Source organism: Octopus sinensis, linkage group LG13 (assembly GCF_006345805.1).
Source record: "Octopus sinensis linkage group LG13, ASM634580v1, whole genome shotgun sequence".
In the NCBI taxonomy this organism is placed as follows: Eukaryota; Metazoa; Mollusca; class Cephalopoda; order Octopoda; family Octopodidae; genus Octopus; species Octopus sinensis.
In genome coordinates, this window is record NC_043009.1 from 21,434,235 (window position 1) to 21,459,336 (window position 25,102).

At 35.5% G+C, this 25,102-nt stretch overlaps 1 protein-coding gene and 1 long non-coding RNA gene across 7 annotated transcripts in view; both read left to right on the plus strand.

The window, feature by feature from the left end:
* The window catches only part of LOC115218414 (DDB1- and CUL4-associated factor 17), a 107,688-nt gene extending 87,383 nt beyond the window's left edge, over window positions 1-20,305 (plus strand). For 5 of the 6 annotated variants that reach the window (XM_029788210.2, XM_036508207.1, XM_029788213.2 and 2 more), the window contains 4 exons: window positions 1,525-1,612; window positions 10,718-10,786; window positions 11,705-11,878; window positions 19,207-20,305. In XM_029788210.2, coding sequence (XP_029644070.1) covers window positions 1,525-1,612; window positions 10,718-10,786; window positions 11,705-11,878; window positions 19,207-19,305 — 430 coding nt within the window. In that variant the 3' untranslated portion in view covers window positions 19,306-20,305. Of the gene's footprint in view, window positions 1-1,524; window positions 1,613-10,717; window positions 10,787-11,704; window positions 11,879-13,764; window positions 14,077-19,206 lie in introns of those variants that run through there. The other variant, XM_029788212.2, reaches the window with a different exon arrangement.
* Window positions 20,306-23,535: 3,230 nt separating this feature from the next.
* On the plus strand, window positions 23,536-24,160 carry LOC118765772. Its single transcript, XR_005001648.1, has 2 exons — window positions 23,536-23,617; window positions 23,874-24,160. It is a non-coding gene; the product is annotated as an uncharacterized LOC118765772 (long non-coding RNA).
* Window positions 24,161-25,102: the final 942 nt, after the last annotated feature.

Below are 25,102 nucleotides of genomic sequence, written 5' to 3' on the forward strand. Positions count from 1 at the left end.
TTCACAAAACTACTGTTCAAGAGTAAATACAAACAGTAATCAATGGTTTACTATGTCCCTCAAAATCTCAGAGGAAGCACTTACCATTTTTAGACACTCTGAAATCTCCTCATGACTTTTGATCCATTCTATCTCAACTTCTTTGTTGATTGCTATTTTTTTTACTCTTGCTTCATAAACTCTAAGACAATGATCATTTAAAAGTTTAGGTGAATTTAAAATTACTACAATTGATGAGTTGAAAGTTTTGTAGAGCATTTCTGGCGATTAGGGCAGTTGGAATATCTCCCGTATTATAGCAGCCACTAAAACATCTGTATCTGTTACTTTACTAAGTGCAAGAATCTCTGAAGCTAATGGAATCTTTGTTACATTATCCAGTTCTTGTGGATGATTAACATTTTGGAGCCATCTTGATCATAATATCTCCAAAAATATAACAAAACCATCCTGTGAAGATCCATCTTGTAGGTGGTATCAGAACAACTGACATTATTCAGATCTGAAGGTTTTTCCAACATTGGAAATGGAATAGAACCTTTTCTTTTCTGAGATTTCAACTTCGATAATGCTTTATTAGCTTCAAACAGAATCTTTACTTTGAGGTGTTTTCCAGAATTGCTCATTATACTAATGTCCAATTAGTCATTGGGATAAGTCTGCATAGATAATCACTTCATCTGACCTGCAAGTCTTTTCAATTCCAATTTCTCTTAACTAATCTTTTATCCTTAGTGACCTTCCTTTCCTTATTTCTATTGTATAAGTCTTGATCTAAAGTTATTCTACTCTTGGAATTATTTACATTACAGCTTAAATGATTGAATGTTCCACTCATGAATTTTGACTTTAAATTATCTTTTCACAATTGTAATCACATCATTTTCAAACAATTTATTTCTATGCAGTACAAAAATTCTTTACAGGCATTGCCAAAACACTCATAAATTTCCTAATAGCGTCATGCTACAGAAATAGAATATTGTCTTAAACACTCACTACTCCCAATTTGTTGAGTATTGGAGTGACTTTTATTACCATGATCAAGGTACATCATAGATGTATCTCTTCAGTTTCCACACCTGTAATTTTGGACATTCATTAGAAGGGGCAGTTTAAAGAAAATCCCTCTCTTCAGGATATCACCTTCCAAAAATGCTGAGTTGAAATCAAAAATCTGTACTCACCAATTCATAACTGATGCAATTACTAACTGCATGACTTCATGTCACTTGAATTTTCCTCAGGGCCAGCTGCAATATGATGAGCCGTCATTATTTTCCTATTATTCTTCTGTTTTTCTATAATTAACCATTTTGTTGATATAGTTTATTGGCCTCTGTAGGGTATACATCATGATTTTTCATATGTTGTATTTCTTTATAATTTGCAGAAACATTTAGACATTCACACTTATATTTCTTTCCCTGAAATTTAAGGACTTTTCTAGTTGTAGAGGTGGTGGTGGCGGTGGTACTTATTGTCATAATAATAATGATAATTTGTTCATTCTTTCATCACCAGGATTCTAAAGCTTGTCAATGATGTCAATTCCCAAAAATGTATAAGGTTACAAAAAGAAATTTTGCTGGATCAAATTTACAAAAGTCCTGTAAGTAAGGATCTCTTTATGATATTTATTTAATTTCATAATTTTTCTAGTTTGAAATACCATTTTGTTTGTATCTGAAAATATGAAGGTCAAATATATTTTTTATTTATGTTGAATCAACAGTTAAGTTCTTATTTTATTCAAATGTGACTTGGTCAATGTTTCTACAGTTCTTCTTTCCCATCAACATCTTGCCAGCTAAGACCACATGTATTTCAGCCAGCCTCCCTCCTCATTGCTTCATTTTTATACAATAAATATGCTGATTAAAATGTACATGTGTATTAATATGGTATTAATAATAATGATGATGATATTAATAATAATAATAATAATAATAATAATGCAGTACCAATGCCCTGATGCAGTACCAATGCCCTGATGCAGTACCAATGCCCTGATGCAGTACCTTAATGCCCTGATGCAGTACCAATGCCCTGATGCAGTACCAGGCAGTGGCTCTCATGGCTTCTGATCTTAACTGATTGGAAGTGTTATCATGTACATTGTTTTGTCTTGGTATAAAAGATGGGCTACAGCAAATATTCTGCTCAATACCACAGATTTGCTTGTCAGTTGTTTGACCTTAACCAGTTGAGCATATCCCTTAGTGGCTGACGATATGTGCATCTCTGATCACGAGCAGAAGTAGTGGGGGAGCATCAGGGCCATGTGTTGAGAGGGATTCTTTGGGGTTTGAATAGTTCACCTCTGGAAACATGGGTGGTTCTTTCAACATCCTTAAACAACCCTTATTCAGGGACCGTTTGAGCAGGATGGGCTACTCAAAATGAAGAAAATTCTAACTGGGCCCCACCTGCAAGGTCATGTGCTGTTTATCTTGATATGAGATCACCATGTCGCGCACATATGGTTGTGATGCATGTGCCTGGTGTACCTTTATCAGACGGGTAGTCATGATGGGTATATTGGGCTTCGTATATTTTACCCCAGTGTCACTTTGATGGCATGAACTGCTCTCTCACTCAATGATAATAATAATAATAACTGTACCAAAAAAACTGATGTATGACCTGGATAAACTTCAAAAATGTTTACGACATGTTGCCACATTTGTGGATTTTGGAAACACTTGACATGTATTGAATAGCAGAGAACGTGTGTGCACTGATTAAGAACAGCATGCCTAGTTGGAAAACGTGTCTTTCCTGTAACAACCAGCACTTAGCCGAGGTATCAATAAAAAGTTCTATCTTCCAAAGAGATTCTTGTTCACCTCTGTTATTTGTTATAGCCTTGTTCCCACTTTCTGTAGTCCTATGCAAAATCAGTGTGCACTATGAGCTGAGAAAGAATGGACCTCGTCTCAACTACCTTCTCATCATGGATGATTTAAAGCTGTTTCTAAAAACAGAGCCTAAAATGAAGCAGCTGGCTGAGACTGTGCAAATGTGAAGCAAGGATATAGGGATGGAATTTGGGATCTTGAAGTCTGCAGTGCTTACTTTGAAGTGGGGGAAAAGAGTAAATTGTAGGGGCATAGAATTGCCAAACAGAGAGAATGGAAAACCCGGATGATGATGGGTACAAGTACCTTGGGATCTTGGAGCTGGACAATATCTTGCACAAAGAAATGAAAGACAAGGTCATCAGTGCATATTTCAAGTGCCTCAAACTTCTTTTGAATCAAAGCTCAACACAAGGAACTTTGTGACTGCCTTCAACATATGAGCTGTTGCTGTAGTCCACTATAGTGCATCCATCCTGAAATGGATACAAGTGGAGATTGACCAACTTGATCACACTACTCGAAAAACAATGACAATGCATGGTGCCCTAAGGCAAACATACACAAGCTCTACATAAAGAGAGGTAAAGGTGGACATGGGCTGATTAGCATACGGGAGTGCATCAACATTGAAGGAAGAAACATGGCAGAATATTTGGTGAACAGCAAACAAGAACTGCTACAGTATACTGATAGTGCAGAAGGAGTTAACAAAAATGGACTTAAGAGTGCTCATGAATTTCGATGAAGAACAGCCAATGAGAGAGTACCCCTACTCCGTATGGAATTATATGGTTAGTTCCACTGTGAAACCAACAAATTAAAAGACCTGGAAGCATCGTGGAGTTGGATCAACAAGGGTGACCTAAAAAAGAATACTGAGAGCCTAGTCATTGCTGCCCAGGATCAGGCATTGAATACCAACTCAGTTGAAAAGAATATATACCACACAAATGCACTGGACCTCTGCAAAATGTGTGGAAAGTGGGTCAAAAGTGTGACTCACATTGTTAGTACTTGTGAAAGTCTTGTGCAGAAAGAGTACAAGCATAGACACGACAAGGTAGCTCCAAACCTCCACTGGCTACTATGCTATAAGTATGGATATGAGGTTATGGGTGCTTGGTACCAACATACACTGGAAAAGGTAATGGACAAAATGGGAAAAACAAAAATCCTCTGGGACTTTGATTTCCAGATAGACAGGGTGTTAGAGCACTGAAGGCTCATATAGTAACTTTTAGGAGGGATACACAAGAATGTCTAATAATTGATGTAGCAGTGCCAGGAGAACAACATATCATGAAAGAAAGAGAATAATAATAATAAAATTTTATGACTCACTCCTGTAAGATCGTTTAACTGTAGAGAGTAATATTCATTTGCACAGGTTCTGAACACAACCTCTATTTTTGCACACCCGTTATTACCACCCACCTTCCTCCCACCACCATCTTAATTTAAATGTACATGAACTGTTTCCCTTGGCAGCTCGTATACTCCTCCTGTGCTGTGGGTTGGGGTACATATTTTGCTGAATTTCCTCTTTGTACCTTATACCTGCATACAGGCATCTGTATGAATGCCGTATAAGCCTAAGGGTACCACATATACAAATATTTAGATCTATAATACTTAAACTGTCCTGGATAGCCATCCTATCCTATCTTCCTGGTCAACCTATATGTCCTATTCTCATACCCTTTTCATGTCTTCCTTGTTGGTTGTTGTAATCCGACAGTGGACTGTTATTATGTCTACTCCAGTATAGCAGTATAGCTAGTTAGACAAGTAAGACATGACTATCTATGTCTGACTTCTTGACATCACAGTATTTGTAACCACCTGCCATACCAGTTATCATGTGAGAGGGGTGTTCCAGTATTATTATTATTATCCCCACAACAACTCCCCTTGTAAGTTTTTCTTTTTTCTTAGGGAGTGTAATTTTATTTCTTTTTATTAACAATAGTTATTAATTCACCCCACCTCCCTTTTTTGAGTTTTTTTTTATACAGTTACAAATTTAGTATTTTTTTCATTTGGCATAAACTTCCAGGAACTCCATACATTTTCTTTTTTATTCACTTGTGCATCTGGGTTAAATTATTTGTAGTGGCATTGATAGTTGAAAAGTACCTTATAACCATTCCATTAGTTCTTCCATTCTCTTCGGTTTGCTCTCAGTGAATCTGTTTTTTAGTTGATTTATGTCTCTTTTCTTCCTTTTACCAAGTATTAGCATTTTTCCTATGCGTTTGGCAATCATGCCATCTTCCCAACTTTGTTTTCCATTCTTATATGCCCTAACAAATACATTTTCACCAATTTTGAAATATCTTACTGTATTATCCATTGCAATTTTTCTTTTCTTCCTAGCTAGTAATTTGTCCAAGACTGATTTCATTTTCCTTGTTAGCATAAGCTACACTGGTGGCATACTTGCTGGTGTGTTTGGATTTGATATCACACAATATACTCTTAAGAATTGTTGTAGAGCTACCTCATCTGTGACTTCCTTATTCAACTTTCTTAGGGCTCTCTTGAACATATTAACAAAGCGTTCTACTTGTCCATTAGATCTGGAATGGTATGGCATAGTAGTTACATTTTACAAAACTTTTTAAACTCAAAAGACACAAATTGCATTCCATTGTCAGACTCTATCATGTCTGGGATTCTTGTGTAGAAAGTTTGTTGTATTTGAGGAGGTTGGCTTTTTACATTTACAAATTTCTGGCCATTTAAAGAAACTCTGCTACCACTAAAGGACCAGCGAAATTGATGTGTAGTTTCAACTACGGAACATCTACTTTTGGCCAAGGTTCACTTTTTATTGTCGCTAGTACACATTCTCTGTAGCCTTTCACTAAATTTTTGATTTCTCTATCCATTTTTGACCAGTACATGTAGCTATGCATTAAAGTTTTCAGGTATTACTACTCTCTGTGCATACACCAGTAAGCCATCACAAATTGAGTATAGGCTCATATTTTGGTTTTGTTTCATGCCAATCCTGTTCCTATTTACTTTTCCTGTTATGATTTTCATTTCTGTTATGATTTGTCCTTTTTCACTATGTGTGTTGGTATTCCTTTTTTAGGACCATATATTGACAGTAGTGGGCGATGATCTGTTTGTAGATAGAAACTTCTTCCATGAATAAATCTCTGGAATTTTTTCATACTAAATATAATTGCTAATTCTTCCTTTTCTATTTGGCTCTAGTTCCTTTCTGCTGGTAATAATGATCTGATGCATTATAGCCTTGTTACTCCCATTAACATATTTGTGCAGAAGCACAACTCCTACACCATAATCACTTGCTTCTGTAGCCAATATAATATCCAGCTTTGGATCAAAATGCATTAATGATCAAGTTTGATATTAAAAGGATTTTTAATTCATCAAATGCTTTCTGGCACTTATAAGTCCAGCACTATTTTGCATTTTTCTTTAACAGATCATTGAGCAGGGCCCTTGCATAGTGTATATTGGGAATATAAATTTGGTAGTAATTTACTAATCTCAAGAATGCTTGTAGCATAGTCACATTATTTGGCATGAGCATATTTTTTATTGCAGTTGTTCTGGATTGATTCAGTTTCCATCCATTTTTATCTACTATCTGACTCAAGTAGTTAATTTTTCTCAGAAAGAACAAGCATTTTCTTCACTTAACTTATTCTCTTATCTTTTCAAATACCCTTTTTACATGTTCTACATGTGATTCACTTTTTATTAGTATTTTGTGTTGATAGGTGATAGCTAAATCACTGTCCACCAGCATTGTATCCATTACTTGTTGAAATCTGGAAGGGACTACTTTTACACTAAAGGGAAGCTGCTTAAATCTAAATAAGCCATGGTATATATTAATGGCTAATAAGTGTGAGCAAGAGACTTACTCTCTTTACTCCAAGTAGAACTTGGATTTGTAAATATGCCTCCGAGAGGTCTAATTTTGAGAAAAATTTCCCTCCATTCAATTTTGCAAACACTTCCTCAGGACTTGGCAATGGCTGGTTATGTGAGATTGAACAATCATTCAACTCCATTGAAAAATCTGCACAAATTCTTATTATTCTTTTTTACGTAGACCATAGCCGCTGCCCAATCTGATTGGTCTGTCTTCTCAATAATTCCTATGCCTTTCAAGTCTTTCAAGCTCCTTATTTACCTGTTCTAATGCTGCGAATGATACATTACATTTTGGCTTAAATACAGGTGTTGCACTTTTTTATTCAGTTTTTGCCTTAATTTTTGTGCAGCAGCCCAGTTTCTCTGAGAAAACATCTGGAAATAAATGTCTTATTTTTCATTTCAATCCCTCAGCTGCATTCAGACCTTTGATTCAACCGATTATATTCTCACACTTATGGGTGTTTTCCTCAATTTGAACATTTCCATCCACTCTGTGCCAAATAGATAAACTGAATTTTTTAACACATACTTTTGGTGTTTTCATTTGGTCACGAAATGTCACATTACACAGAAATTCACCTACAAAATACAATCTTTTACCTATAACACTATGTGCTACTTTTGTAAATTTACTTAATTTTGGCTTACACATATACTTCCAAGTTTCTTCATTCACAATGATGATATCACTTCCAGTGTCTAACAGCATTTTTAATCTTATATTTTCAATTTTCACATTTACGAATGTCTTCTTTATCACATTACCATTTTTTTCAATGGCATCTTGTTTATTTTTTTCTTTGTTTTAACATTTTATCATCTTGGTTTTACAGTGTGCTTTTACATGTCCAGTTTCTCCACAAAAGAAGCATTCCACCTTCTTAAATGGACAGTTTTTTCTCAGATGTTGACCTCCACATGCAAAATATGGATTTGTTTTCTGATTTTTGTCCTGTTTATACTGTATTTTAGTACACAGTTGATTTCTATTCTGCCTATTTCGCACTTGTTTCACTTGGCAGCAATTTTCTCTGTATCATGTCTTAAATTTATTATTCTTTCTCACTCTTCTGATACTTGTTATAAGGTTACAGCTTGGTTTTCTTCCAGCTCAATGAGAATTCTTCTTCTTACTTCTGTGTCTTTTTCTGCAGTTAGTCCCTGAGTAAATATCAGGCACTTGAACCATATCTGGCATTAATTCATCCAGTTTGAACTTTTCACATTTTCTGTTAACTCTGTCAGCATATGTGATATATTCCTCCTCATTGTTCTTTTTTAGGTTCAAACATTTCCAGTATATATTGAACAACAAGCTTTTCTCGCTTAAAATTTTACATAATATGTCTAGTTTTTCTAAAATTTATGTCAGGTTTTTCAGGGGCACATAATTGCTGGAATGCTCATGTCCTCCTGCTGCCAGTTTCCTTAGGATTAGACACATTTTCATATTGTCATCCTAATCTTTGCACTCTTTATTGAAGATCTCTTCGTATCTTGTATAGTATGCCTCAAAGGTAACTCCTTTGTCAAGTTCATACTTAAACTCCATTACTGAGTTTGCAGCATAATCTGGCAAGAACATCTTTACAGCATTTTTGGATGACTTACTCTCTTTACTGTTTTACTTGTTTCGGTTATTTGACTGTGGCCATGCTGGAGCACCGCCTTTAGTCAAGCAAATCGACCCCAGGACTTATTCTTTGTAAGCCTAGTACTTATTCTATTGGTCTCTTTTGCCGAACCGCTAAGTTACGGGTATGTAAATACACCAGCATCGGTTATCAAGCGATGTTGTGGGGACAAACACACACACACACACACATATATACGACGGGCTTCTTTCAGCTTCCATCTACCAAATCTACTCACAAGGCTTTGGTCAGCCTGAGGCTATAGTAGAAGACACTTACCTAAGGTGCCATGCAGTGGAACTGAACCTGGAACCATGTGGTTGGTAAGCAAGCTACTTACCACACAGACACTCCTACGCCTTTATTACTGTTCAGTAATAGCAACATTTGTTGATGTAATAGTAATTGTTATTGTTCTTGCAGTTGTTACTGTAATAGTAATTGTTGTTTTTCTTGCAATAGTAACTGTTATTGTTGTTGTTGCTGCTGTTGTTGCTACTGTTGTTGCTGTTTTTGCAACTCAAGCAAACCCACCAACAAATCTTCCATAATTTTACGCTTTTGTATACCATAAAATTTGCACAGAAATCTTTTGTGAGTTTGCTTAATCCTCATGAGTTTGTAATTCAACTTTGGACTGTTATTATGTCCACTCCAGTATAGCAGTGCAGTTAGCTAGACAAGTAAGACATGACTATCTATGATCAACTATCCCAACTTTCATTTATACTTCATATCATTTCATGGTATGAAGTCTAAATCTTATCATAAGACTGATAAACCAACTTGTACTGTCATAAGAAGTAAAACATATGAACTGGATAATGTTGTGTGAGATATGTCTGATTAAAAGATGGGATGTCACAGCTAAAATGGATTTTATCACAGGTCTGCTGCATCTTGGTAACTTTTGAAAGTTTGTGTCAGTAAATAGTATGCACATAAAGTAGAAATTTTTTGTCATAAGGAAAAGAAGTCTAACAATAGTGTATGGTGGTTGTTGTCATTGGGTGTGCTGTGACACTAACCATACTATGACTAACATTAGTATTACTCTAATTAAGCATACAAACTGTGTATTTCTATTTAAAATACAGGATCCAAAATGTAAATAATGTAAACTAAATTCAATTGAGATATAGATATATGGCACTAAAGTAAACTGAATTAATAATACCCTATAAATTGTAAGCATTTGAAAATAAGCCATAATTTTCTTATGTGCACACACTGAAAAATAAGAAACCATATAATTTTACTTATTCAAATTACTTATATGTAAGTTCTATTCTTCTTCTTTGAGATGTAAAATGTTTGATAGCATCATCATACAGTGAACCACTTTATTATTAGTTTTGAAAACAAATTAAGATCAAAGTTATATGATGATGTAAGAAAAAAATTATTGTAAAAAAAATTACTTTTCGCTACAAAAACGAACATGCAACCATGCTGTCAAAGCTGTTGCACATCCTTTGCCATTAATTTTTTGCCATTCTCCCATTATCCTACAATATACCCAGTACCATATTATTATACAATGCTCTGTGAGGTGTGCATTGTTTTTTCAGGACACCTGGCGCCAAATTTCAAGCAGGGGTATAACAAAAGTTTTCCATTATGAGTAAGGTTAATACTGAAAATGAATTTGCCATTTGCACCCAGAATATATGTCCCTAAAGTCTAACATTTTAGGTAGCACCTTCAACTGAAAATTAATGTAACATGGGTGGCTTTACCCCAGGGATCTGATACTATTCCAGAAAGCTAAGTTGAGCTGAAGCAATGTAGAATATAATTTTCTGACCCAGAAACACAATGACTACTTACTAGTAGCAGCAGATCTTAATTCATAATCTATAAGCATGTAATCCATGTAATCCTCATTTATTGGGCCATAATCTGAACTAGAAATCTATTTACTCAAAATAATATTTTGGTTTTAGAACTTGAGCAAAGAATGTTAATGAAGGTAAAGAATTGTGTTTGAGATGAGTGTGTGTGTAGTTGAGTTTGCATCCATATATGTTGTTAGTCAACCTCAGGTCAACTCTAATTTAGTAGACCTATGATCATGCCTATGTTTAAGCTGTTATTATCCTGTCTTTTATCCAGACAGTGTGTGTAGGACTAGTTTATCCAGTACGTTTGATTTGGGATGTGATTTGAAAGATTTAGTTGCTGCTTCTAGCAGTTGAGCTTATGTGTGTTTGTGTTTTGTGAGGTGTGACAATGTGTTGACCTATCATATAGAATAATGTAAATATCTATCATTTCCACTATAATATATTTTTACAGATGTTAAACAATGTCACAAGATCAGGAAGACATGTTCGAAGTGCCTTTAATTCCAGAGCCACTTGTTATGTAAGTAATCCATACCTTTGACAAATTTTTCATTTACATGTCATCGTAATTACAATTCTATAGTAAAAGTTGACAGCTAGATATCAGAGAAGCAGCCATGGTGGGGTACACTTGTGCTCTATTTAGGGTCAATGATCCACGATTGAAATTATTGTAGAAATAAATGAGTCTGTTTAATGGTACATTCTTTATCTGATTTCAGTAACTGGACTGCCATACTGAAGCACAGCTCCGAATGGTTTCAGTATGGTACTTACTTTATCAACAACTTTTTATTAAATGGCTAAATTAGCTTTTGATGAAAAGGTAACTCAATTGTTCATATATATATATATATCATACAATGGGTTTCTGAACAGTTTCTGTCTATCCAATTTTACTCACAGAGAAAAAATATGAGGAATTGTATTGCTTAGTACAAGAAGTATGATAATGTAATTTTCTTCATGTCAGTCATGTAATTTTCTTCATGCCATATGAGAATAGAGGAAGATTCTTCTGGTCTTCTAGCAGGTTAAGTGACCATACAGAAGTCTGTTATTGGCTGAAATGGTCATGTGTTGTGCGGATGTTTGTGCTCCACTTAGTGTTAACAACTGTTCAGGATTGAAAGTGCTCTAGTAGCAATTGTTTAAGTCTAGCTCAGCACCAATCTAGCAGCCATGTGATGAAAACCATTCTACCTCTGACTATTTGTATTTTAATCAGACTATCTCACACTACTTTATCTGATATGTTATTTCTTCTTTTTAAGACAGTAGTATTTTGAGGGGAAAACTGACTGTTATTTCTAGTAGATTGTTACTTACTTTGTTAGTCTCGTCTCATTTATTCATTCATTTGTTGTTTGGTTATTTACTTATTCAGCCATCCATTCTTTCTGTCATTCAAACGGTTAATTTTTCCTCTCCCTTACAGCAAAGTACAGTGAATGATGTTATCTATGACTCTGAGTTGGATACTTTTGCCATTCTAACACAAGACCAGAATGACTGCTTCTCTTGCAATTTGAACACTCGAATCAGGATTTATGATAATGAGACCTGTGATCAGCTTGGTGAGATCAAAATAGACCTTCCAACAGATGAGGTGGTAAGTATCATATAACTCTTGTGTTTTGCTCTCTGTTGCTTTCATACATATATCCATACACCATTAGGTGACTTATAAGAGACCTAGATAAACTAGAAACAAAATTCTGACAAAACAAATCTGTAGCCTTATCTTGAGGTTTTAGTTGTTACTTTTTGCAGTATTACTTATATGTATCTTTTTGCAGTATCTATTTTCCTTGTTTGTTTGAGTAAAATTTTGTTATTGTTTAGCTTATGTGAACCCTGATCTAGTAGACCTCTTATCAAAAGCTTTCCAGCTATGATACCCCTACCAATTTATACATTGCTGTTTCTTCCATTTTCCTTTTTAAGATGGTAGGAAGATTTGCTTGCTTTTTTAAAGAGGTCAAGTGACCCAACAGAGGCTCCTTTGATTTTACAGATGGATGATCTTTCTACCTGTAACCACTCAGTCATAAAGTAGAGAATAAGTAATCAGAGATTCCATCTGCAAGAAAATCAATATTTAATGAATACAATGTATTGCACTAAAAATCTTGTTAGAAATATTAATGTGGTAAGGTGATGAGAACATTAACTCATCGATATACCATGCTTTCTGAAATGTAATTTTATGGAATGCTTTGCTAAAAAGATTTAATAAAAACAAAATATGTCTGCAGTTGTCTCTTATACTTGCTGAAATTATGAATTTATACTAGTAACTGAGCTGATGCTCTTATTTCATCGTTGCATTGGTGTTTCTAATTCGAATTTGTTATTCCCTGCATTAAATGTATCCACCCCTACTTCAGTGTTGTTTTACACCAGTCAGGCAGACATGAGCAGAATTGTGTTGCCATACACTGTTTAGAGGTGGCACACCACAATGGTTATTGTTTTATTGGTTTGAAACTCACAACAATCATGTGGTCTGTTATCCAACACCTTATTCTCCTCACTAAAGAGGTTCATCGCTTTATCATAAATTGATGAGGATTACTATACATTAGTTAATGGTGTGAAACAAATCTCAATTCTTTGAGATGTGTTATATGCTGTATCATCATTATCAACAACATCCAATTTCAAACTCTGAGTGTGAGTTGGATTAAGTGCATATCTTTTCTTTGTTTGTTTCACTCAATTGGCATCTCTGATGACTAGTATCATAAAATTTGTCCACACTACCACTGCCTCTGAGTGGTTTCTCACTCCAACAGAAACAACAGCCAAATATCCTTCACATCACATTCTATAATTTTTAAAAAGAGGAGACATGTAGTATGCAAGATATCGACAATCATTATTGGTATCAACAGAGAGCTTTTGATGGCAACATGCCTTTGATCATTTGTCTGCTCCATTGATAGCTAATGTAGGCTAAACAACCACTCCATTCTTTTCTTTAATTTTTCTCTTCCATGAGTAACCTCATAGTATAGCAATTTTTTCATTCAGTATTTATCACCCATTATATCAGATATCCATATGTATGAGTAGTCTCCTCTGCGTTCATCAGCTGATGAGAAGCTTCATTAGAAACTGATACTCTCGGGCCCCAAATAATGGCAGGTGGGTGGAATAAGCAGGTTGGTTGGGCATTTGTTTAAATTCATATACGCAGGTGGGTTGGAATAAACAGGGGCGAGTGGAAAATCGGTAATTGTATAATAATAAAAGTATAAAATTTTAAAATTTTCTAGGTTATCTCCCTTGATTTAAAAAAAAAAAAAAGTTATTTACTGAGATATATCAGGTCATCCCATAAGTTCTGTCCGATTTTACCTTTTTTAAAATTGAATGAAATAGTATTTTAGATTGTCTAATGGAATTAAAAATTATTTTTATGCATTTATGTACATTTAAACTAATTAAATGTTATTTTACAGAATAATAGAATTAAAATTTCTTTGATTAAAGCCCTTTCTAACATGAAGCATATGAGGCACATAATGCTTTATGATTACAAAAAAGGAAACTCTGCAGCTGACGTGACTCGAAACATACACTCAATTTATGGGAAAGAATGCTTGAATGAAAGAACTTGCAGAAGATGGTTTGCAAAATTCAGAAGTGGAGATTTCAGCTTTGGAGATGAAGGTCAAACAGGACGTCCATTGAAGAAAATCCTGCATTATCAGTTAAAGAATTGGCAATAAAGCTTAGTTCAAACCATACAACTGTTCATCTTCATCTTCAACAACTTGGAAAGATTCCTAAACTTGGAAAATGAGTATGTCATGAATTGTCCAAAAGCAACCACAAATCCCAAGTTGACATCTGTTCTTCTCTCCATTCTTGCGAACTCATTTCACCCTTTTTGGATAGACTTATGACTGGTGATGAAAAATGGATCTTCTATCGAAATGTCAAACTATGTAAACAGTGACTTGGTAAAAGGGAAAAAGCTCAACCACAACCAAGAAAGGAACTTCATGGAGAAAAGGTTCTCTCTATCTGGTGGAATTGCAAAAGAGTAATTCACTTTGAATTGTTACCACCTAATGCAACAATTAATGCTCAAGTCTACTATCAGCAATTAGAGCGTTTTAACCAAGCTTTGAAGAAAAACAGACCTGCTTTAGTGAATCAAAAAGGAGTGATGTTTCATCAGGACAATGTCCAACCCCACACTGCAAAGATCACATCACAGAAGATCGAAGTGCTTGTTTGGGAAAAAATTCCTCGTCCACCTTACTCTTCCAATCTTGCTCCTTCAGACTACCATTTGTTTCGTAGATTACAGAATCATTTGGGGGACATAACTTTTGCAAGCCAGGAGGAGATCGAAACTGACATTTCAGAGTTCTTTGCTTTGAAACCAAGAGTTCTACATTGATGGGATTAAAAAGCTTGTAAATAGATGGAAGGAAGTCATAGGTAATCAAGGAAAGTACATTGATGATTAAATTTCCATTAAATATAACATTTGATCACTTGTTTTCTTTAATCAAAATTCAGACAGAACTTATGGGATGACCTGATACTTGCATAGCAAGTGACCTAATCTGAGATTGTGTGCTGAAACAAAAACAATTGCAGTATGGAAGGTGTTTTTTATAAGCCATTTAAAAACACACAAAAACCTTTATATTAACTTCAACATTATTAGGGAAAAAGCATCTTCAAGCATCTCCAAAAGATTCCCAGATGGCTTATTTACATCTTCTGACTCATTTTCGGCAGCTTTTTCTTCAATGTTGTTGCCATCAAATAGTTCTGAGCCTTCAATATTGTTTGCACATTTAACTCCTTTCAGTGGAATTGAATTCTTAATGATTCTCTGAATAGTATTCGGGCAGGATTTTGACATCATCTCTAGATGAAACTCCCACATCGATGGACCGACAAGGTGCATGATTCAGTCTAACACCTTATAATCTTTAGAGCCATCGAAAGCATTTGGAACCCATGTTGACTTGAAAGCATCTTTGACATCAATCTTGCAATCTACATGTGCTTGATGTAGCATCTGCATCATCTCAGATCAATTGGGCATGGGTATTTTATTTGGATTTTGAACTAACTTTTCTGGCATCTTTGCTTTCTTTATTTCGCAATAGTTTGCTTTCAATTGTTTGTGCAAGTGTGTGTTGTGGAACTTGAACAAATCCAGTGATACCACTGCCGATGATGACTAGCACATAACCCCTTTTCCAGAGGGCATCTCTCACCTCCGGCATCAAATGCACCATGTTATCATTGAGCACATAAATGGCAAAGTTTGCATGTGAAAACACATTGAATCAGTTGTGTAGGTTTTCAATAGTACAGAGCAGGTGTTCTAATCTATAAGAACCTTTAGAAGACCTTTGAAATTTCATTGTTGGCAGTAGTGGGGGTGTTTTTCCAGTTTCTTTAAATACAAACTCTGTGATAAGATTGATTTTGGTATCATTACTAACTTGGGTGAACACTGATATGTTCCTTAGACAAATGGTAGTTTTCTTTGATGAATGCATCTTGATTTCTGAATGATGAGGTAGCTTGTCTGCTACTTTCATTTCAGTGCAAGGGCATTTGATCTCCATTGATAATAGGAAGGTCTACGCCAAATTTGTCAGAAAACAACTCACATTCCATATGTTCTTCAAATAATCCCGAATGTGCTCAACACGTTGCTCTTTGAAGATTGAAATGCATTTCCCATACTCTTTTTGCCAATTTTTCATTCAGCTCTCTGAAAAACAAAGCTTTTCCTTGGTTGGTGTGTCTGAGTGTTGGCAAATCCACTTCTCATAAAATCTCTCAGCCTGTAATAGGAAAAAGAACTTGTGGTCATCTCGCATGCAGTGATGTTCTAACATCCACAAACCAGTCAAACAAGGCGTCTCTCATGCTTGGTGCTTTTGTTTTACAACTTTCTCCAGCGACTGAAATGTTTCTTTGGATTTTTTTCAGTACTGTCTAGTTTGCCTTTCAGATATTTTCCATAGCAGCATTTGGCTACCTTAACAGCAGAATCAAATAGTTGATCAGAGTTTTTGACACCAGCCAAATTCATGTAAAACGAACGAACTGCTTTGGCAAGATATCCCTGTTTTGGGGTGTCTGGGACATAGCATTTCCTTTTAGCATCCTAATGAGTTTTCTCTTTCATTTGCTCTAATTCAGAATCATACTCCTCTTTGCATTTGTTCACCATGATAGCAAGTGCTTGCTTTTCTTGTATAGAATAATTTCCATATGTCAGACCATGAAATACTCTTTTCTCTGCCATGATGTTATGAAAAAAGTTTAAAGAGAAATTACTTCAGTCGTGTTGATGTTAAATCCTTATTCTGTAAAAAGCTTGTCCTGTAAGGATAAACAGTTTGTCATTGAAGTTCTTAGTTTGCATTGAATTTATGTTGGTGATTGGTAGAGAAATCGTAGAGAAATTGAAAATGAAGATTTGTTGACTACAGTGTGGAGTAGCAGTAAACTCACGCATATATTACAAACTTGGGCAGTTGTCCAGCGTCAAGTTTTTATAAACTCTGGTTGGTTGTCAAGCATATTTTCTGACAGCAATATCCTTGTTTTCTATGTGTCCTGAAGCAGATGTGTTGTGTCTAGAAATGATTGATCTTCTTCGGGTTGAAGGCTATCAATGCCCTAGAATGTTGAAGGTTCACCCACATGAATATTAGCTATATATACTTGAATAAATATTTTCGTTCCATGCGTTATGAAAACAAATAAAACACTTCAGGTTTTCTTCCCATTCCTGTCATCTGTTTTTTTTTTCTCTCATGTTGATTCACAATCTATGTCAGTCAAAATAATAATGAATTCCCCAGAGTTTTTTGTTTTTTACTAATAACAGGAGTTAATTTAATTGACTTTCCCCTTCCCTTTAAATTGCTGGCCTTGTTTCTAAGCATTGGGCAACATGTCTTGCAGCATAGAGTTATGGCCATTACATTCTGAGTTCAATCCTGCTGAAGTTAGCTTTACCTTTCATCCCTATGGAGTTGATAAAATAAAGCACCCGTAATGTAGTGGGCCCTTTAATCCACTTGTCCCTCCCCACAAATTGTTTAAAATTTTCTAGGCTGTACAATTGACTTTTTTTTTAAAACCAGAATTAATCATTTAGTTTATATGTCCTATTTATTTTATAACCTATGGTATTACTCTATGCTGATGACCCTGCTCTAATTGCTGAGTCACTATCAGAACTAGAGAAGTTTCAGGTGTGGAATAGAATAGAAGGGCCTTAGAGTCAACCTAGCTAAAACCAAAGTCCTAATAAGTAGGAAGGCAGGCAAACCACAAATCCCTTCAGGTAGATGGCCCTGCTCGATCTGTAGAAGAGGTGCAGGTAGAAACTCTATAAGATGTACCCAGTGTGAGCTATGGACACATAAGAGGTGCAGCAATATCAAAGGAAGGCTAACTGGGAAGATAGTTTTTGTATGTGGCAGATGCTCAGGAGCAATAAACACTGGAAATGTACAGAGTACAATTTCCGCCACATTCCAGGAAGAAAAACTAGAAGTAGTTGACAGCTTCCATTACTTAGGTGACTAAGTCAGTAGTGGGGGAGGGTGTGCTGAAAGTGTATCTGCTAGAATAAGAATAGCTTGGGCAAAGTTCAGAGAGCTCCTACCTCTGCTGGTAACAAAGGGTATCTCGCTCAGAGTAAAAGGCAGACTGTATGACGCATGTGTACGAGCAGCCATGCTACATGGTAGTGAAACATGGGCCGTGACTGCTGAGGACATGTGTAAACTTGCAAGGAACAAAGCCAGTATGCTCTGCTGGATGTGTAATGTCAGTGTGTACCTAAGAAGCATCAGATGTGGTGTGCAAGAGAGACGACTGCACTGGTATGGTCATGTGATAAGGATAGTTGTGTGAAAAAGTGTCACACCCTAGCGGTTGAGGGAACCTGTTGAAGAGGTAGACCCAGGAAGATCTGGGATGAGGTGGTAAAGCACAACCTTTGAACATTCGGCCTCACCGAGGCAATGACTAGTGACTGAGACTTTTGGAAATATGCTGTGCTTGAGAAGACCCGGCAAGTCAAGTGAGACCATAACCCATAGCCTATGCTAGTGGTGTAACCAGCCCACTTATGCATACCTTTCCTTCACTGGACACTAAACTCTGCTTGTGAAGACATGTTGAAGCAAGTGAAATCAAATTCTATGACTGGCATCCGTGCTAATGGAGCACTAAGAGCACCATCCGAGCGTGATTGTTGCCGGGGCTGCTGACAGGCTCCCGTGCCGGTGGCATGTAAAAAGCACCATTCAAGCATGATCGTTACCTGCATCACCTTACTGGCACTTGTGTCGGTGGCACATGAAAAACAACATTCAAGCGAGGTCATTGCCAGTGCCGCTGGACTGGTTCCTGTGCAGTTGGTATGTAAAAAACACCATTTTAGCATGGCCGTTGCCACGTAAAAGCACCCACTAAACTCTTGGAGTGGTTGGCATTAGGAAGGGCATCCAGCTGTAGAAACTCTGCCAGATCAGATTGGAGCCTGGTGCTGCCATCTCGTCGATAAATTAAGTACCAGTTGTGTACAGGGGTCAATCTAATCAACTGGGCCCCTCCCCCAAAACTTCAGGCCTTGTGCCTAGAGTAGAAAAGAATATTGTTTGAGAGAAATTTGAAGAAATTACTAGCAAGTTCAGCAACCATGTGAAGGTTCCTCATCAGTTCAGGTGGAAATAAATGATTCATGACGGATGGACCAAGTGATGGATAGGAAAAGGTGGACCAGGTGAAAATTGCTTCTGTATTGAAAGCAGAATTTCTGATTCTATTTTCTTTGTTACGTTTCTTTTAATTTGCATCAACTCTCATGGCCAATACCATGTTGGAGTACTGCCTTTATGTTTTCAATTTTTTTTTTCTGTGTTTCAGATTGACAGCAATTTCTTCCTAAATTGTGGAACATTAATTAGGATTTCTAAAAGTACTGCTAACAAATTTGTGTGCACTGTTTACAAACCAATCCAGTAAAATGTATATAAATGAAGAAACCTAAGACAGTAATACAATAAACATGATAATGATTCAGGTAACTTGTGAACTTACTGAAGTACAAAGAAGCAGTCTAAAAAGTATTAGAACTTTAAAGATGATTGAACTTGAAAATGCATCATTTCATGTTAATGATTCTTAGAGAAATTGTTATGCAAACCAGACCCATATCGACAATAATTGATAGATCAGTTGGACAGTTGATACACGGCCATGTAAGCTACATATGTTATATACCAGTATCGTGTTATATTTCTGGTCAGACGACTGAACTAAACTAGTATATTTTCACTCATTGGCATGCAGTCACTTACAGACACACTCCAGTTTCTAGCCCACAAGTAGCTGTCTCCTCAAGTGATGGAACAGAGAATTTAACAAGATAATGGTACTGCTGAATATTACTGGAGCCTTCGGAACAGCGTAAAAAGAAATATGAGGACAAACTTTGAAAAACTTCAGCTTCATTTAGAAGTAGGTTTTCTGCAGAAAACATGTGTATGAGGTGCAGCAAGAATTATCTGGGGAACTCTCAATACAAAGTAAGATATGGAAAACAGAAAAAAAAAAATTATACAGAATGTACAAAATGCCCCTCGTCTTAGGCCATACGTTGTAGTTTGATTGGAAAGATAACTAAACCAGGCACAACACCAGTTCTGTGAGATAACAAAACAGTAATAATTGTTTCTTTTTTGTTTTTGTCACAGGATTATCAAATGAAGGAATGATAATAGTTGTTTCTAGGCCTGAAATTTTAGGAGAGGAGGATGGTTAGTCAATACTATCAACCTCAACAGCATGTAAAGATCCAGAAATACTGCAAAGAATGTTTTTCTGATACTCTAATGATTTTGCCAGCTCACCACTGTTTAGTAATTGATAAGTTATTCTTTAAAATTTATAACAAGATAACTGAACATTTGCAAAAATGTATAGACTACCAGATGTATAATAAACCCTTCTTTCACCCACCAGATGTAGTGTGTTTAATGTGTCCTGTTTTGTAAGACAGTTGTGTAATTTGAAGGCTATTTGCCAGCTATTTGTAGTAGATTGAGAGACTACATAGAGACTTTCCTCAACTTTTACTATCAAGTGCCATGTATGTGAGGGCAAGCTGGGATTGAACTCATAAACCTTTTGTGACAGTGACAAGCAACAAGTGCTGTGCTTTAGAAAACATTCCTTCCCCATCAAATCATATGGCCATAAAGTAATGATGCCCAAACTAAGGACAACAATTAATCATGTATCAATTTAAACTAATTTTCTTAATATCAACCATGTTAGCCCTAATGTACCTCACCTCTTTTATGTAGTCTATAATTTGAACTATGTTCTTTATCTATTATAGAAATTATATATTGTTGTAGCATCAGCTCTCTGTATAGTTTCATTCATTTCTGACTATGCTGTTTCATGTCTCAGACCTTTCCAATATAGGGTTTGTTCTATTTTCACACCAAATGTGATATTTCATCTACCATTAGAGCTTGCCTATCTATTCAAATATTTAGGGAACATTCTATTTCTCCTTTGTAATCACTATCTTTAATCCTTCCATCTATTTAGCAAGTTTATGCCTCATGTTGCAATTAAAAGTGAACTATGTCTACCATTCCATTATATGTTTTGACTCAATTTTTCTCTCGCACTGAGCAGACATATACTCAAAAATGTTTAAGTCATGACCATTCCACTTACCTGCATATCTAGAAGTAGATTGTTCAATGCATTGTTCTTCTTTGAGATGGTAGGGTATAATTTGGTTACTTATTCCAAAACAAGTTTATTAACTATGTAGAGACTTTTTCATTGGTTTGATTTCCTTATAAGGACAGGGTTGTTGTTTTTTTAAGATAAATTGATAGAAATAGTTACATGGTCAGTTGTCTAGTAACACACTATAAAGTAGTTTTAGATACATTATACCAGAAAAGGGAAGATGGGATGGGTATGGCTGAATTGCTTTTGAATATTGGTCAGGTGGTACTAAACAACAACAACAAAATCTAACAATGTTAGATTTTATTTAAGTCATAAGAAAGCTATTTTATATAACAGCTTCCTGTTAGGGTATTGGATTTTAAGTCATGATTGCTTTTGTTAATAGAGGCAGTGTGACTGCTATTAAAATGAATACATGCAAGAAGCAAATATCTTCCTACTTCAGTTTTACAGAAGGAAAGTATTCAGTATTGTCTTCATCTAACATCTGTTTGCTATGCTGGATGGTTGAATAGGAAGTAGCAAGTCAGAAAATTTCACCAAGCCTTGCTGGCTGCTTTGGCATCATTTCTATGGTTGGATGCTCCTCTTAACACCAGCTGCTTTACAAAGTATACTGGGTGCTTTTTATGTGGCACCAACAACAGCGAAATTACCAAGTAACTTGCAAGCAAGACCCCTCAATTGAGGGACAGAAAGAGTTTTGCATTAGAGGGTAAACATGGCTTCTTTGGGTGGAGAGAGGGAGGAAAGTGAGAAGTTGATGAAGATGTGACAGGGAGAGATTAGGAGTCATTTACCCAAGTTACATGAGGTGTATGTAGTGAAGTGGATTAGTTGTTTGGAGAGGGCAAGCAGGTGTAAATATATTGGTCAAGCACAAAATGTGCTTGACCCAACATTTTGTTGGGTCAACCAAACATGCCTTTACTATAATTCTGTAACCACACTGTGCATTAGAAAAATCAATTTTTTTTCAATTTTTTTATTTGCATTAACTTTCTTAAACTTGGTTAAAATTGCATATACTTTATGTTAAAATATTCACTGTGTTATAACTTTTATTTTCATATAAGTTTTATTGTGTAATAATTATAATAATAATTTTAGCATAATTTTCTCAAAAACTTCCTCATCTTCAGATTTCAGTCAGCTTTCAGTTTTACTCTTATCTTCTACTCTTCTTTCTAGGTTTCTTTACTCTCTCTCCTACTTATATTCTCCTCCCCTTTCTTCCCACCAAATTTCAAGCCTTGTGCCTTTAGTAGAAAGGATCATTATGAAGGTGGTGAGGTAGCAGAACCATTACTACACCACTCGAAATGATTAGTAGCATTTCTCATTCGTCTTTGTTCAAATTCTGCTGAAGTTGACATTGCCCTTCATCCTCTTGGAGTCAATAAAATAAGTACCAGTCAAGTACTATCTGTGCACATATGTGTGTACATATGAATATATGTAAGGAAGCAAGTATACTTAGCCAGGAGTGAAGCAGAAAGGAAGAGAGATTATGTGTGTGTGTGTGTGTGTAAACAAGGGGTCACAAGGCAGTTCTCACATAGGCAGTAAATCTCCCTCATCTTTATAGTAACATAACTCACAAGTGGAGGTTTCAAATCTCTTCCAGGAATTACAAGTGATTTTAAATATTTATAATTTAAGCAACTGAATTTCCCTCAACAAAAAAGATTGTGTGTGAGAGAGAGATAGAAGAATAGGCCACAAGACAGCCTTCATATAATAACCAAATCTCGTTTGAATCTGTATGGTAAACACAATAATTGAAATGAATTTAAATATCATTATTTTCTTTAGATAAGGTTGTTTACAAAGAGAAACTAAAATACAACAGTGGAGGTTTCATATCTGTACCAGGAATTACACAGGGCCTTATTTAATATTTTTATTTAAGCAACCAAATTTCCCTTTAAAAAGAATTGTGCATGAAGAAGGATCTACGATGCAGTCTTCACAGAGTAACCAAATTTCCCTATCTTTATAGTAAGCTCATTAATTGAAATATCATAATTTCCCTGCAGAATCTGTAAATGTGTTGATGGCCCAGTAGGATTTTAAGATGTAGAACATAACACAGAAGTGAATGTTTCAATTCTTTGTGAGAAATTACAAGGGTTCTTATTAAGTATTTTTATTTAAGAAACCAAATATTTCTCAATCAGAAGTTGTGTGAACAAGGGGTCATAAGGCAGCCTTCACATAGTAACCAAATTTCCTTCAAATAGTAAACTCAGTAATTGAAATAAATCTAAATACCTTGATTTTCTCATTCAGATTGTTGCTACTTTGGCGGCCCAGTAGGTAGGGGTGTTTAGATGTGGTGGTTTCAAATTTCTGCCAGGAATTACAAGAGATCTTATTAAATATTTTTATTTAAGCAATCAAATTTCCTTCAGCAAAAAAGATTGTCTGTATGTGAAGAAAAAGCCACAAAGCAGCCTTGACATAGTAACAAAATCTTTATAGCAAATCCAATAATTAAATTAAATTTCAATATCTTAATTTTCTCATTGAAATTGTTACTGCTTTGATGGCCCAGTAGGTAAGGTTGTTTAGAAATAATAAATGAACACTGTAGTGGAGGTTTCAGATCTCTGCCAGGAATTACAAGTTGTCTTATTAAATATTTTTATTTAAGCAACCAAATTCTCATCAGCAAAAAGATTGTGCCCAGGTTACAAGGCAGCCTTGACATAGTAACCAAATTGCATTCACTTCTTTATAGTAAGCCCAATAATTGAAATAAATTTAAATATCTTCCTTTTCTCAGTACAGCTGTTGCTGCCTTGGCCCAGTAGGTAAGGGTGTTTAGAAGTGAAGGTTACAAATCTCTGCCAGGAATTACAAAGGATATTATTAAATATTTTTACTTAAGCAACCAAAGTTCACTCACCAAAAATATTGTGTGTGTGTGTGTGTGTGTGTGTAAAAAAGGGGCTACAAAGCAGCCTTCATATAGTAACCAGATCTCCCTCAAATCTTTATAGTAAGCAATAATTGAAATAAATTTAAATATCTTAATTTTCTCTTTAGCATTGTTGCTCCTTTGGTGGCACAGTAGGTAAGGGTGTTTAGAAGTAATAACTACTACAAACAAGTTGAGGTTTCTAATCCCTGCTCAGAATTATGGGGGTTATCTTTATGGGGGTTATCTTTATATTTAAATAACTAAAAATGAAAAAAAATCTATCACATCACAACTGTAGATCAATAATTAATCACAGAAATAGGTTTTACATATCTCTGTTTAAACTCCCAAATTGGGGACCTGTTTGGATGCCCTTGATTAGTAAGTAGAGAGAGGGTTTCAGTCTGTAACTCTCCCAGGGAATTACAAGTGCAGTGAAGCAGGATGGGGAGAGGGCTTAAACATTTTATTTTTTTTAATTTTTATCTGTCACCATAGGCAGCAGAAAAAAAAATTGAACTTTTTATAAAGAACATGAATAGTGCTTCTGGGAGGATTGAACCTTGCTCAGAATGTGTAATATAGCATGTGCAGTTACCCACATAACCACAAATACAACAACACTTCTGAGTTCTTTCACAGGGCTTAGAAAAATTGAAGAACCGTTGCAACAAGTGTGTAAATCTGAGAGGGGAATATGTTGAATAAAATCATAATTTACTGATCCTCCTGTATTTTCTTTTACCCAATGCCAGGAACTTTTCAACACAGCCTCATATATATGTGTGTGTGTGTATATTCGCCATGTTGGACCACTTACTCTACACATTTTTTTTCAGCAAATCTTCATTTATTTCCTCTTATTCCTTTCTGTTGAAGAATGTAGCCTCAAAACATAAAATAATTTTCCTAGTTTACCTGAGTGTCAAGCTAATACACTTGCTTTTTGCTCCTACACCTGTCTTTGTCTTTTGTTTTTCTATAAATTTGAACTATGTATGTGTGTAATATGTGTGTGTGTCTATATACATGGTTGTTTATATTAATTTTTAGTACATACATTAGCATTTCACCAATACATCCATAGATTTTTATGGTAAATGTGTGTGTAGATATATA